The 13907-nt window shown below is 40.2% G+C and overlaps 1 protein-coding gene across 1 annotated transcript; it reads right to left on the reverse strand.

Moving 5' to 3' along the window:
• Positions 1 to 3508: 3508 nt before the first annotated feature.
• LOC147465703 (polyubiquitin 11) lies at positions 3509 to 4426 on the reverse strand. The gene has a single exon (XM_086521489.1). The coding sequence runs from the start codon at positions 4349 to 4351 to the stop codon at positions 3662 to 3664; it is 690 nt and encodes a 229-aa protein (XP_086377615.1). The 5' UTR covers positions 4352 to 4426; the 3' UTR covers positions 3509 to 3661.
• Between the last annotated feature and the right edge of the window lie 9481 nt (positions 4427 to 13907).

Here is a 13907-nt window from a genome sequence, read left to right on the forward strand (position 1 = left end):
TTAGCATTTTAAAAAAATAGGCGAGGCTTATGATGGGCCATAAATTCCTAGAAAATGGATTTCTTCACACTTGGGGACGAAAAAAGGTGTGGGTATATAAAAATGTGATGAAAGAAGAAGATTCATTACTCACCAAGGCCTTTAAAGAATATAGATATGTTTTTGGCTAGATTGATAAGGGCTTGAAGGGAGTTGACCTAAGATATGCCAACACACCATTCTCTCAAGGAGGATGTTAAGTCTAGAAAACACAGGCTTGAGACATAGAAGAATAAATTTTCTCCAAAGATCAAGGAAGCAAAGCTCCCAATAGGTCAATGCCACCACAATCCAAGATAAATATTGAATTTCAATAATGGATAGTGTGTTGTGGAGAGAGTAGTAGGTAAAGAAGCCTACGTCTTTCTAGATGGCTTCTTTAGCTACCATCAGTGTTGATAGCATTGAGTGATTTACACAAGACAACATTTGTCACCAAATGTGATATTATCTCTTACAAAACATGCCTTTTGGTTTGATAGATGCTCCAACCAGCTTAATGCGCCATACATTTCAACAACATTGACAAGGATTCTTGGAGACATTCATGGACAGCCTATGTGTGTCAATCCAAGCAGTGGAAAGATTACATAATGCACATGAAGCAAGGTAAAGATTCACATTGGTACTTTGTTGGTGTAAGCCTTTAGCTTACACTCACAGTGAAAAAAATCCCTTAAGCCAGCATGCACCATTATGTGCGTAGTCACACTTTCCCCATGAAACCCTATAGCCTCACACATACTACTCATTCCATTTGCACATGCTACACACGTGATAGCTGCATGCTACTTGTGGTAGCTCACAAAACCTTTGTCATTACCATATGTGGTACATATCCATCAGCTCATTGATTCCAAACCTTCACCTTGAGCTTAATAAGGCCTCTGTCCAAAGTTACACTCTCCTAATTTCGACTATTGATCACACAATTGCATTTGCAAAGTTCTACCCACACTTGTTTTACAAAATGAGCTTGTATAGCCCATGGCACAAAATGCCATATGCAACAATTTCATCACTAAAATTGAGATTATAAACTTTACATCTGTCATCCACAAATTGGACAAGACGACCAAGTCTTGAGAGGTGCGAATACAAAAAGAAAAAAAGTTTCTTCTTTATCCTTGGTACATAACATGTATCAACAAGCGTGGCTCCATTGACTAGATAAGAGGCATTGTTGGCCATCACGATCGACTGGTTGACATCCTACTATCACACAATCTTATGGTTCCTAGATTTTGCATTATGGGATACGAAAAAAAAAGGCATTTACGTTCATCCAAGTAGTAGACAACCTCCACTTACTAAACACACAACGATAGTAGACACCTATTATGTGATCCACTTTGTACTTCGCTACTACGGAGAAAAAACACATCCACCAATTACCAAAGTTCCACTAATATTTTGCTCGCATCCTACCTACCTATACTCCCAGATTGAATAATGTATCCATGACACCTATAACTACTCAACAATTATAACCACTTGATTTATTTCATACAAACTATACATTTGCCTCTTTCCATCTCTCTCTCTCTCTCTCTCTCTCTCTCTCTCTCTCTCTCTCAAACATACCAAGACTATAAAGGCATACTAGTTTTATAATTCACTTTGTGATTGTTTGATTCTTGGAAATGAGATTTGAAACCATATTTTACATGTTTTAACAAAATCATTTTGAACTATAGATGAAAAATCTAGAGTTTTACAACAAATTTATAATTAATTATTATGAAAATTAGTCATTTTACATGTAATTGAACACTAAACGATGGGACTGTGTGTGACTAGTTAGTACAAGCTAGTTGAGGCTACTATCATCCAAATTGTTGAATTCACAATCTCAAAAGAACTTTTAATTTTTAACAAGTTCAAAACCTCAGTTCACACCAAAATCTTCCACGAAAATGACACTTTCTACTTGCATTCAAATTCTTATCACTTTATTTCAAAATCGGTAGGTACTTTACTCTCGAGCAAGCTGAAAGCTCAATTTTCAGTCAAATCTTCCGTCATAATTAATCTCATTTTCTTCTAAACCAAGACTCACATTGTTCACAGCATGCACATCTTTTATAAGCATTGCAACTTCTTGCAAGAAGTCCATAAAACGAGCAAGTGGTTATACTCGACAAGCAAGAAAATGTCATCTATTAATGAGCATTGCTTCTTTTATCTAGAAACTTGCACACTATGTTTATGAAATGGGTTTTGCATCTCCCATCTCCACATAGGATATGTACAAGTAGAACAGAACAAGTCACCTAAGAAGCATTGATGCAAAATATCACAAAAATCACTCGAATAGAAGAAAAAACTACAAATAAAAGTGCACAGTTTTGTCAAATCTTAAGTAGCATACTATACCTACATAGCATTTTCACACCCGCATGTACATGAGAGGCCACTTTTCTTAACCATATATTGTTAGGTATCGTCATATGTACTACATGCTTTTGGCCTGACCAATTTCGCAGCATCTTCAATTTTTTTCTTACCGTCGAGACCACATCAAAATTTACAACAGAATGAAAACAGAGTCAATACAATATCTTCCGGAGATCTAATGCATTTTAGACCATCTTAGTATCAATTGCGCAGAACAAACCTTCAAAGCCATGATTACCATTGAGCATTAAGGAAATAATCCCACAAGCACACTCCTGTTTCATCAATTCATTTACAGAAATAGTCAAGTCACACCCATCACAGTTATGACATGCAACATACATGCACACCGCACCACATAGGCCAGGATGAGACAACCAAGGGGTAGACAGGAAGCATTTGCCCTGCCATCCATGGATTCACTGACAAAGAAAAGCTCTGCTTCCCACTTCCTATCCCACTAGATAGAATCAAGGGCTCTCAGGTTCTCCCCCGCAAAGACCAGTCATAACCAAGTCACGTACACAAACAATTGCAAACTGCAAGGGCATAACACAAACCAAAACCCTAAACAACAGAATGATTGCATGCATCCCCATGAATCCTTGTTAGGAACAAGTTAAATTTTAAAAAGCACCAAAATGCAATATTTGCCACAGCTTAAAGACTAAAATCATTCATATAGTCATCCGCAAATACCACAGCCATATCGTATGAGCACCACAGATAATCAGCAGAAAAACAGGACAGACTAAATGGAGAACTCTCTGAACTTTTCGCTATTTCTTGCTGCTTCATGTTGCGTAACACAAAATCCAGTGTTCAGGCAGCCTCCATTCATTTTCCACCAGCAAAAGAAGTGACTATAACAGTATTTGATACTTGTTCACTCCCCTAAATGCCCGCAACCAAAATACCATCTTCAGACTCAAATAAATGTCGATATAGTAACATTACACTCACAATCATGAACAAAGACCGACAACAGCAAACCACTACAGTATTACAATTGAAAATGTCAAGGATAAAGTAAGATACTCCATATGATCAAACAAAAGATTCATCAGCACACTTTGAAAAAGAGAGAGCTTTTATTGATGGGAAAACAACAGTCTAATCAAGTACTTGAAATGCAGAAAGCACAGGCACCCATAGGCGCCCGCACAAACAAAGCCTTTCCAACCAAAATACCATAGTTCAACCCTCTCTAGCGCAGCAGAAACTTTTACTGGCCACCACGGAGGCGAAGCACAAGGTGAAGAGTCGACTCCTTCTGAATGTTATAGTCCGCCAAGGTGCGGCCATCCTCAAGCTGCTTTCCAGCAAAGATCAGTCGCTGCTGGTCTGGAGGAATCCCCTCCTTGTCCTGGATCTTCGTCTTCACATTGTCAATGGTGTCAGAACTCTCAACTTCCAGGGTTATGGTCTTACCGGTCAGTGTTTTCACAAAGATCTGCATCCCTCCACGCAGACGAAGCACAAGGTGGAGGGTGGACTCCTTCTGAATGTTGTAGTCTGCAAGGGTGCGGCCATCCTCCAGCTGCTTCCCGGCAAAGATCAGGCGCTGCTGGTCAGGGGGGATGCCCTCCTTATCCTGGATCTTGGTCTTCACGTTGTCAATGGTGTCGGAGCTCTCAACTTCGAGGGTAATGGTCTTTCCAGTGAGGGTTTTGACGAAGATTTGCATCCCACCACGCAGACGGAGGACAAGATGGAGGGTGGACTCCTTCTGGATGTTGTAGTCGGCGAGGGTGCGGCCATCTTCAAGCTGCTTGCCGGCAAAGATGAGACGCTGCTGATCCGGGGGGATGCCTTCCTTGTCTTGGATCTTGGTCTTGACATTGTCGATGGTGTCGGAGCTTTCCACCTCAAGGGTGATGGTCTTGCCGGTCAGGGTCTTCACGAAGATCTGCATGTTGGCGATGGAGGACTCGGGAGGGTAAACGCTGGCAGAAGAAGGAGATGAGGACAATGTCTAAGAATACGAGAAGGGCTTCTCTTTCTTGTGGTCGAAGTCGGTTTCACACGTGGTGCTAGGGTAGGTGCCGTCAAAAGGCTTTCGAAATTTTTTGATTGCTTGGTTGACCAGGGGTCCAGCTGGAGAAAAATCAAAAAAAGAAATGGAATCCGACATGATACGCTCTTGGCAAAGGAATTCGATTGCGCAAGCAGGAGAGGGGAGATCACTCAAGCAACAAGTGATAAAATCACAAAGCCTGCCAAGCATGATAAAAATTTCTTTTTGACATGCAATTTTTCAAGTCCCCTTTCATATGTTTTGTGTAATGCAATCAATTTATATAATTTGTCATATATAACGTTAATTTAAAGATATAAATACAAAAAATGACAGACAATTTTGAGATTGTTTTGATAGGCAAAATAGCCCTTGACAAAAAAATAGGCATCAATTTTAGGCTTTGATCTGAAGCTAAATCCCATTTTAAAATCACTACATCTCTAAGCTTTTTTTTAAAAAAAAGCACATAAAATTGAATTAAAAAAGCACTCTTAAGTTCTACACCCTAACCTTTAGATCCCTATGCTCTATACACCCCACTTTAAAAATTCTACATTTTTAAGCTCTAGAGCTTTTTTTACAAATTTAAAACTGTAGATCCCTAAGTTGTAAATCCCACTTTAAAAGCTTTAAAGTTGTAAGTCCTAAAACTCTAGCGTCTCGGGGTGACCCTCCCCCTACTTGTGGATCCATGTAACATTTTCACTTTCTTTCATTCAAAGTTTTACCTTCTAATAAAAAAAAAAAACTATAGGTCCTCGTTGGATCACTCTAGACCTTACTTTAAAAGTTCTACATCTTTAAGTTCTAAACTTAGCTTTAAAATCTCTAAAAATAAAATAAAAAATATTTAAAGGTTAAAGCCTAAATGATAAATTCTTTCCATAAAGTTTTAACTAACAAAAATGATAACTTTAGTCTATTACCTCATGTTTCAAAGGGTGAACCAAATTCTCAAAATGGAAAGGTGGGTAAAAGAACTTCTCATATTTCAAAATGAAAAGATGACTCTTGGGATTTTTGTAGCCTCTAAGGTTTTATCATTTAACATGTAAGGCTCTCCACGATTTCATGTTTCCAAAGGCATTCAGCAACCCAAAATCTTTTCCTTGATATACTAGAGTTCATCATTAGATTTACAGAATTCATTTCAATGAGTGCCCACTATCTTATTTCAACCAATCAACATTTTTGACCTATCAAAAAATGTTTAAAAATATAACTCAACTTTTTTCCTATTTTAGTCAGCAAAAAGAGAAGGCAACGCTATAGCCTTGCCCTTTGGGCATGCCAAAAAGCGGGTTGCGTCTCTCGCAAATGGGAGGCAGAACAGGGGGGCCAAAGGTATGGTGAGGATTTTTTTTTGGGGGGGGGGGGGGGGGGGGGGTAGAAGTTCCGTAAGCGGCAGGCCAAGGCAAGGGAGGCGAATTTTTTTTTTTTGTGAATGTAACGTGAAGTCTCCTTAACACTGAAGCGAAGAAGGGCTTGTGGTCTACAACTCATTTAATAGAGTAGACTTTTATGCACATCTGTGTTCGATTCCTCCATCCCTTTTTATAGGGTGCGTGTTGAGGAGAATGCATTCCGAAGGCCTAAGATTCGAAAGAATCTTAGAACAAATGAATAAACCAGTAGACGAGCCAACTGTAGGGAGTACCGACTAGAGTTAAATAAAATTACAAGGCGAATCGGGTGAGATCGGGGAGGGGAGTAAGCAGAAGCTGATATGTCGCACTGAGAGGGAGGGAAGGGCAATAGGGGTCGCACGAGGCAGCAGTAAGTTCGGGTCACACGAGGGAGCAGTAGGCGGGGGTGTTGTGTCGAAGTTGGTACGCACTGAGAATAATTTTTTCTAGAATTTTGAGGGACGTGCATTGCGCAGCTAAATGTGTTGGCTCATGTGGTTACGAGGTAAGACTCACGGCTGGAGTCGCCCATGGTTTGAGTTCTAAATCTAGTTCCATAACTTTTATCTTAAAGTGTAACCGAATGGTGGAGGAAGGGGTGAGATTCGGAGGAATCTTGTGTGCTACTAAATATAATAACAGACGACCCAATAGGGAGTGTAGGGGAATGCGATGCGTGGCTGCAAAAGAGGAGTCATTTTATATAAAAAACTGGGTATACGACAGCCATCTGAACAGGCTAGCTGAGTTGGTTAGCTGAACACAATTAGAGTTGAACTATTGTGTAACATTTATTGCACTAGTAACTTGTGTGTAGTGAAAATTGATAACATAGTGAGCATTTCATTAAGGACAAGTTCCTAATGAGCATAGATAGAGTACTTAATTTGAGAAAGCAACATAGCAATTTACACCTAGCTAATTTGGCATTGACAATACTTGAAAAGAGAGAGAAATAGAACAATTGACAACAGTTGTGGGCTGGATTTACATGGAGCCGATCCCCCCTCCATAAAGGCTTTGTATTATAGCTTCTCCCATCAAAGGAGACTTTTGTACAATACAATTTTTGTGTCCCTTGATAAAACTAGTTGGTGTAATGAAGATGGAAGCTTCATACACCAAATAATGCTTGAAAAACACGCCTAGTGTCCCTAGCCTCAGTCCCAAGACCTCACACACCTTCAAAAATGGTGAGAGCTAGCAGGGAATGAGGACAGATTGAGAGGAAAAAGAGGTATCTTACAAGAAATAAGTATTCTACTCACATAATCACTCTAATAGCATAGCTTAGCTTAGTAATTTGCATGCATGGTAGAGGCGATGAGCATGCCGTTGAAGCTTGGCTCTTGGTTGGATTTGCATTCCATAGCCAAGAGTTGTTGGTGTAGGCCTCTACTTCTCAATGCTTGGAGAAGGAGCTGGAGTTCTTCTTGCACACATGAGTTGTGTGTGTGTATGTGTGTGTGTGTGTGTGTGTGTAGCATTGTGTTAGTAAAATGCCTTCTCTCTCATCTTGGTTGACCCCTCTTGCTATTTGCTCATGCTAGCATCCCATTGGCCCCTGTAAAGCTTAGCCAATCACAAATTAGAAGCATAATTGCTAGCCTTGTGACATGTGTCTCCCTCTCCCCTTTTGTGAGAGCTTTAGGTAATTAAATTATTCAATTAAACTCTCATTGGATCTCTAATTAGTCTTCTAGCCAATAGGAATGAGGCAAGCCATCGAGCTGTTGAATGCTCATAGGACCTTTTCGTAGACTATCCTAGGGAGCTTAATTTCTATTGGTTCTTTTATCAAAATTGATTAGACTAAATTTACTCTAGCCTAATTCTCATTGGTACACCTCTATGGCCATCCAATAGGATTTGAGAGAAGCTTGGGGGCAACTGCCCTAGGAGCCTGACATGTGTCTAGTATTCCCTTTGTGTAAAGGGGGAGTTTTGGAGTGTGTGTGTGTGTGTGTGTGTGTGTTTCTCTCTCATCCCTACTCTCATGGCTCGCCCCCTCCTTGATAGGGATGTGGGAAGACTTTTTAGTCTTCCCATGACCATCCAATTTTCCCCTATTGAATAAAAAATTAGGAACCTTAGCCTATGGAAGTCTTAATGGAGCTGAACCTTAGGTCTTTTAAGCTCCACTGAAGCACATTGCTCTTTTGCAGGTTGTCCCCCTTTGGATCCCTATTTTCCCTCCTCCTGGCAGCCTTACCAATATTCTAACTTTTACTCCCCTGGTACTTTCCCATATTAAATGATCAGTTTAACATGAGAAAATTATTTGGGAGTATTAGATATTAGTTTTTATGACATTACCTCTCTCTTGAAATCATAGTAGTCCTTGACTTTGAGGTAGAGAAGATAAAGCCTAGTCATTAGTCTGTTTGCTAGCAGGTAGAGGATCCCTATTTTACTCTACGACACCGTTCCAGAATGGATGACTAGTCCATTTGGTGCTTGAGAGCCTTAGCTGCCGCAAGCATGTCTGCGCATTAGTCCGTATCAATCTTCCATAGTAGAGTGACAAGCTCTACTTGGTGTTCGGGAGACGTCGTCTCCACAAATGTGATCCTAAGCATGCATACTCATTAACATGTGTGCACAATAAAGAAAAAGAGAGTCTTACAAGACAAAAACTTTGTTCATTTATACATATTTACATTTGCTTACTCTAGGGAATCATTGTAAGCATTGACAAGGTTTAGGTTATCCTTTAATTGTATGCCTTGCATCCATCTAGTATCTTCAAAAGGATAATTTTTAAACTTGATAATATATTGTTTGATAGTCTTACCGCCTCGTAATACCTTGTCTCCGTGTCGGAGAATGGACTCAGGCTGCAGCATCTCTTCTTGGTCCTCGATCTCCTGCAGGTCTTCAATAATTGCTTCTTGAGGTGGCTCTCCTTTGTAAGGCTTTAGTAGGCTCACATGAAAAGCATTGTGTATCAGCCAATGGCTAGGCAACTTGAGTTGATAGGCCATCTCATTGATTGGTCTAAGAATCTGGAAGGGACCATAGTACCTTTTTGCTAACTTAGCACAGTACTTTTGGTGTCCCATAGGATTCTTGCCCGTTGTGTGCTTTAATCGAGCCTTGGGAAACTTAAGCAAGACCCAATCATTTTGTCTAAAAGTTAGGGCTCTTTTGTGCTTATCTCAGCAGCAGTCTTTTGCCTTTGTTGAGAGATGGATATAGCAACCTTAATCTTCTGGAAAGATTCTTGCAGGTCTCGACTATATTCATCTGCAGCGAAGATCTTCCTGTGTACCTTGAGTAGCAAGGGACTTTTTGATCTTCGCTCTATCACCTCAAAAGGTGCTTTTCCCGTGGAAGCATGTACAATGTTATTGTAAGCATACTCCACTAAGGGTAAGTACTTCTCCCATTGGGACTTTTGATCTACTTTTGTGACATAAGCTTTTAGTAGATCAAGAATGGTTAGGTTAGCTATTTCACTTTTGCCATCTGTTTGGGGATGATAGGCCGAAGAGAAGTTTAGCCTTGTACCTTAATTCTCAAAGAGACCCTTCCAAAAATTAATGGTCATTCTAGGATCTCTATCCGACACTATGGACATTGGCAAGCCGTGGTACTTGAAGATTTGTGATATAAAGAGGGTTGCCATTTGATGGGCTTTCATAGTCTTTTTGACAGGTATGAAATGTACTTGTTTGCTAAACTTGTCTACTATCGTCCATATTCATGTATTCCCATGGATAGACTTGGGCAATCCAAAGATAAAATCCATGGATATGCTCTCCCACGGTGAATTAGGGATTCACAAAGGTTGAAGCAATCTAGGTTGCTTCCCTCTATCAAACTTCGTCTTTTGGCATACCACACATTTTGAAACATACTCTTGTATGTTTACTTTCATGGCAGGCCAATAGAAATATGTTTCTATCCCTTTTAGGGTAGACCGAATTCCTCTATGCCCTGCATAAGGAGGAGCACGAGATTCATACGTTACTTTCTCACGTAGTGAGTTCGAAATGCATAGTCTATTGCCATAGAGAAGATAACCATCTTGTAGGGTAAATGGTTCTTCTTTCTTCCCTAGTGCAAGGACTAAAATCACATCTCTAAACTCGAGATCAATAGCGTACTCATCTATCATAGAAGATAGATCATTGTGAGTTGCTATGGAAACCGCATTCACTCTCGGTCGTCTTGAGAGTGCATCGGCTACTTGATTATGCTAGCCAGCAATGTGAGCAATATGAAAATGAAATTGCGAAAGGAAATTTGCCCACCTCATTTGTTTGTGGAGAGCTTAGTCTGCGTCATGAAGTACTTAAGGCTTTGGTGATCCGTCTGCATAGTGAAAGGAGTCCCCAATAAATAATGCTTCCATGAGTCTAGAGCATGTAGAACTGCTAAGAGTTCCTTCTCATATATGCCTAGAGCTTGCTCAATAGGGTCAAGCCTTCGAATTTCATAGGCTATGTCGTGCCCTTCTTGGAGCAAAACAGCTCCAACGCAATCACCACAAGCGTCACTTTGGAACTCAATTGGCTTTGAGAGATCCGATAGTGTAAGCACATGTTGAGAGATAAGCTTCTCTTTAAGCCTTTCGAAAGCATTGTTCTCCTTGATGGACCATGTATACCTAACTTTTTTCTTTGTTAGGTCATGTAATGGTCCCACGATTTGTGAGAACTTTTCTATGAAGCGCCTATAGTATGCACACATACCTATAAAGCTTCTTAGTTCATGTAGATTCCTTGGATTAGGCCATCCTTTTATTACCTCCAGCTTTGATGGATCCATTTGGATGCCATCTTGAGAGATAATGTGACCTAAATACTAAATCTCTTGTAAGAAAATTTCACTTTTCTTTCGATTAATATAAAGTTTATTCTCTCGTAAAACTTGAAATATTACCTGGAGGTGTTGCTTGTGTTCTTCTAATGAATTAGAGTAGATGATTATATCATCAAAGAACACTTTAGTAAAGGTTCGTGAGGCCTGAATAGCTTCTCCATCGAGCAGTTAAATGTGGATGGTGCATTGGTCAAGCCAAAAGGCATAACAATGTACTTGTAAAGACCAAACATAGTGCGAAATGCGGTCTTTACAATGTCTTGATCAATTATCCTTATTTGATGGTAGCCACTTTTTAGGTTAATTCTACTAAAGTAGGTCGAACCCTGTAGCTTATCAAATAGGTCTTCTACCCGTGGAACCAGAAACCTATTCTTGATTGTGATCCTATTTAGTGCTCTATAGTCGACACACATACAATATGTGCCGTCTTTCTTTTGCACTAATGACACGGGTGAACAAAATGGAGATGAGCTAGGCCTAACCATGCCTTTCTCAAGTAACTCATGTACTTGCCGCATAATCTCCTCTTATTGAGCTTGGGAAACTCTATAAGGAGGTTTATTAGGCGGTGAACTTCCTAGAAGAAGTTCAATTGGATGGTTGTCATTGCCTCGTTTGGGAGGTAGTTCACAAGGGATATCGTCAATAAAAACATATTGGAACCCCTTGAGGAAATTGGACAACTCTAATTCCTTTTGATTATTTATATTTTCTTTTGCTAAAGCATTAGGTTCATTTTGAGAATCTTTAACAAAAATCATGTACACAGAATTAGAGCTCTTTATTGACTTATCAAAAGCTTGCTTATGTACAAGAGGTATGGTACTACCCAACTCCTTAGCATCTATGTACATATCTTTTTCCCTGAACCTAAAGTAGATTTGCCTTTCAGGGAATTTAACATTGGCAACCATGCGATCAAACCATGGTGTCCCTAGGATTACATCCTCGTGCTTGAGAAGAGAGATAAAGAAATCCTCCTTGTCCACATAGCTTTGGACATGGAGCCTCAATTTTCCAATTAAGGGAGTGACTGAAGCTTCTTGCCCCTTGAAAGCACCATCGCGACAGTTAGGACATCTCCCATCTCATAGGCTTGGATGCCTAACTTGGTGGCCAATTCTGTGGATATAAAATTGTGAGTAGAACCAGGGTCAAAGAGAATAAAAGCATCATGTTCTCTTACCTTTCCCCAAGCATGGCATAGAGGAGATCCTTTGTGATGAGCATCCTCTTCTTGAATTTCTACCAAGGTAGCTCTAGGAGGCTCATTACATGTATTCTTGTGGGGGAAAGCATAATAGGCATGCCCTTGCTCCCCGCACTTGAAACAACGGTTATCTTTCCGATAACGCACTAGCTCTTGAGGAGAGAGTTTATTTTTGCCTTTATAAACTCCCTTTGTAATGGGAATGGCATATGGACTTTGAAAATATGAATTAAGAGAATTAGAATGAGCATTTTTGTGAGATCACTTTGAGAACATAGAGGGTGAACTTGATTGATGGTAGCAACATAAACATAGTACTTAATTAACTTGGCATGAACAATACTTTTGCAAGAGAGAGAGTATTAGAAAACATGACAATAGTTGAGGACCAGATTTACTTGGAGTCGGTCCCCCCTCCAAAAGCGTTTGTATTATAGATTCTCCAATCAAGAGAGACTTGGTACAATACAATCTTTGTGTTCCTTGTGACTTTGGTGATGCTATGAAGATGGAAAGCTTCATGCATCAGAGCATAACATAAACTTTGCAAAAAGCATTAACTATCCCAAGCCTCAATCCCAAGGCCTCAAACACCTTTGAAGGTGGAGAGAGCTAGCGGGGAATGAGGAAAGGGAAGAGAAAGAAGAATCATTCATAGGAAAAAGAAATAGTTCCTCAATTATCATCACTCTTCTTGCTTTGCATTCCATAGCCAAGATTGTTAGTGTAGGCTCTCCAATTCTCAATAAACTTGGAGAAGGAGATGGAGCTCTTGCACTTTGTACTCCACACAATGAGAGAATGTGTGTGTGTATGTGTGTGTGTGTGGGGGGGGGGAAGAGTATACCCCCCTCTCATGCTTGGTCCACACCTCTCTCTCTCTCTAGTAATATTTAATTATATCATTTGGGACAGGTGTCCTCTTTTTTCTATTTTGAGAGAAAGAACTTAATTATTTATTTTCATGCATCTAAATTCTCATTGGACCCCTTTAAGGCCTATCCAATAGGATTCAAGCACAGCATGAGGGCCACATGTGGAGAATTTTTTGAACATGTGTCTTTTATGCTTCTTAAGTCATTTGGTTTGAATTAAATACTTCAAGCCTTTGAACAATTGAATAAAAAATTAGGAACCTTAGCCTATGGAAGTCTTAATGGAGCTGAACCTTAGGTCTTTTAAGCCCCATTCAAGCACATTGCCCTTTTGCAGGCTATCCCCCTTTGGATCCTTGACAGAGATCGGTCTGGTAGCCTTACCAATATTCTAACTTTTACTCCCCTTGTACTTCCCCATATTAAATGATTAGTCTAACATGAGAAAATCATATGGGAGTATTAGATATTAGTTTTTATGATAGATTGGCTTTCTGAGTTCGATTTGTGCCTTGATGCCTTGGAATTTTTTATTGGCATTGACAAAGGTGATTTGTGCCCCAAAAGGAATCTGCGAAGGTTTTGCCTAATGATGGAATAAAATAACGGAGCTGCCTAGGTGGCTGGTTGAGAGAGAAGACACTCACTACAAAGATAGAGCTTAGAAAACACTCTTTGCAAATATTGGAGATTGGCTAGGTTGTAACTTTATCACACAAAGCATGATGGTTACTAATGCTCAATTAATTTCCCTTGATATTTTGAGAGATTTTGAGAATTTTAGGCTCGCCCTATTGCTTTGTCTCTCTACACAGCGCACCGGCATTGCCATCACCATTGTTGACACTCCATGCTCCTTCCCTTCCTTGTCCTTACCTCGATGGGCAGCTCTGCGTGCCCCCTCCCCCCCCCCCCCCCCCCCCGGTGCCTCACGGGCACCCGTTCCTTGCTACATTGGCTACCAGCCGCACGAGGCTCTTGCACACACACACACACACACACAAACACACACACACACACACACACACACACACACACACACACACACACACACACACACACACACACACACACACACACACACACAGAGAGAGAGAGAGAGAGAGAGAGAGAGAGAGAGAGAGAGAGAG

This window comes from Adiantum capillus-veneris, chromosome 1 (genome assembly GCF_014529385.1).
Source record: "Adiantum capillus-veneris isolate H3 chromosome 1, ASM1452938v2, whole genome shotgun sequence".
NCBI lineage: Eukaryota > Viridiplantae > Streptophyta > Polypodiopsida > Polypodiales > Pteridaceae > Adiantum > Adiantum capillus-veneris.

Bases quoted from the DNA above. Each gene is read 5' to 3' on its own strand.
- LOC147465703 (XM_086521489.1), bottom strand. From the start codon at position 4,351: ATGCAGATCTTCGTGAAGACCCTGACCGGCAAGACCATCACCCTTGAG.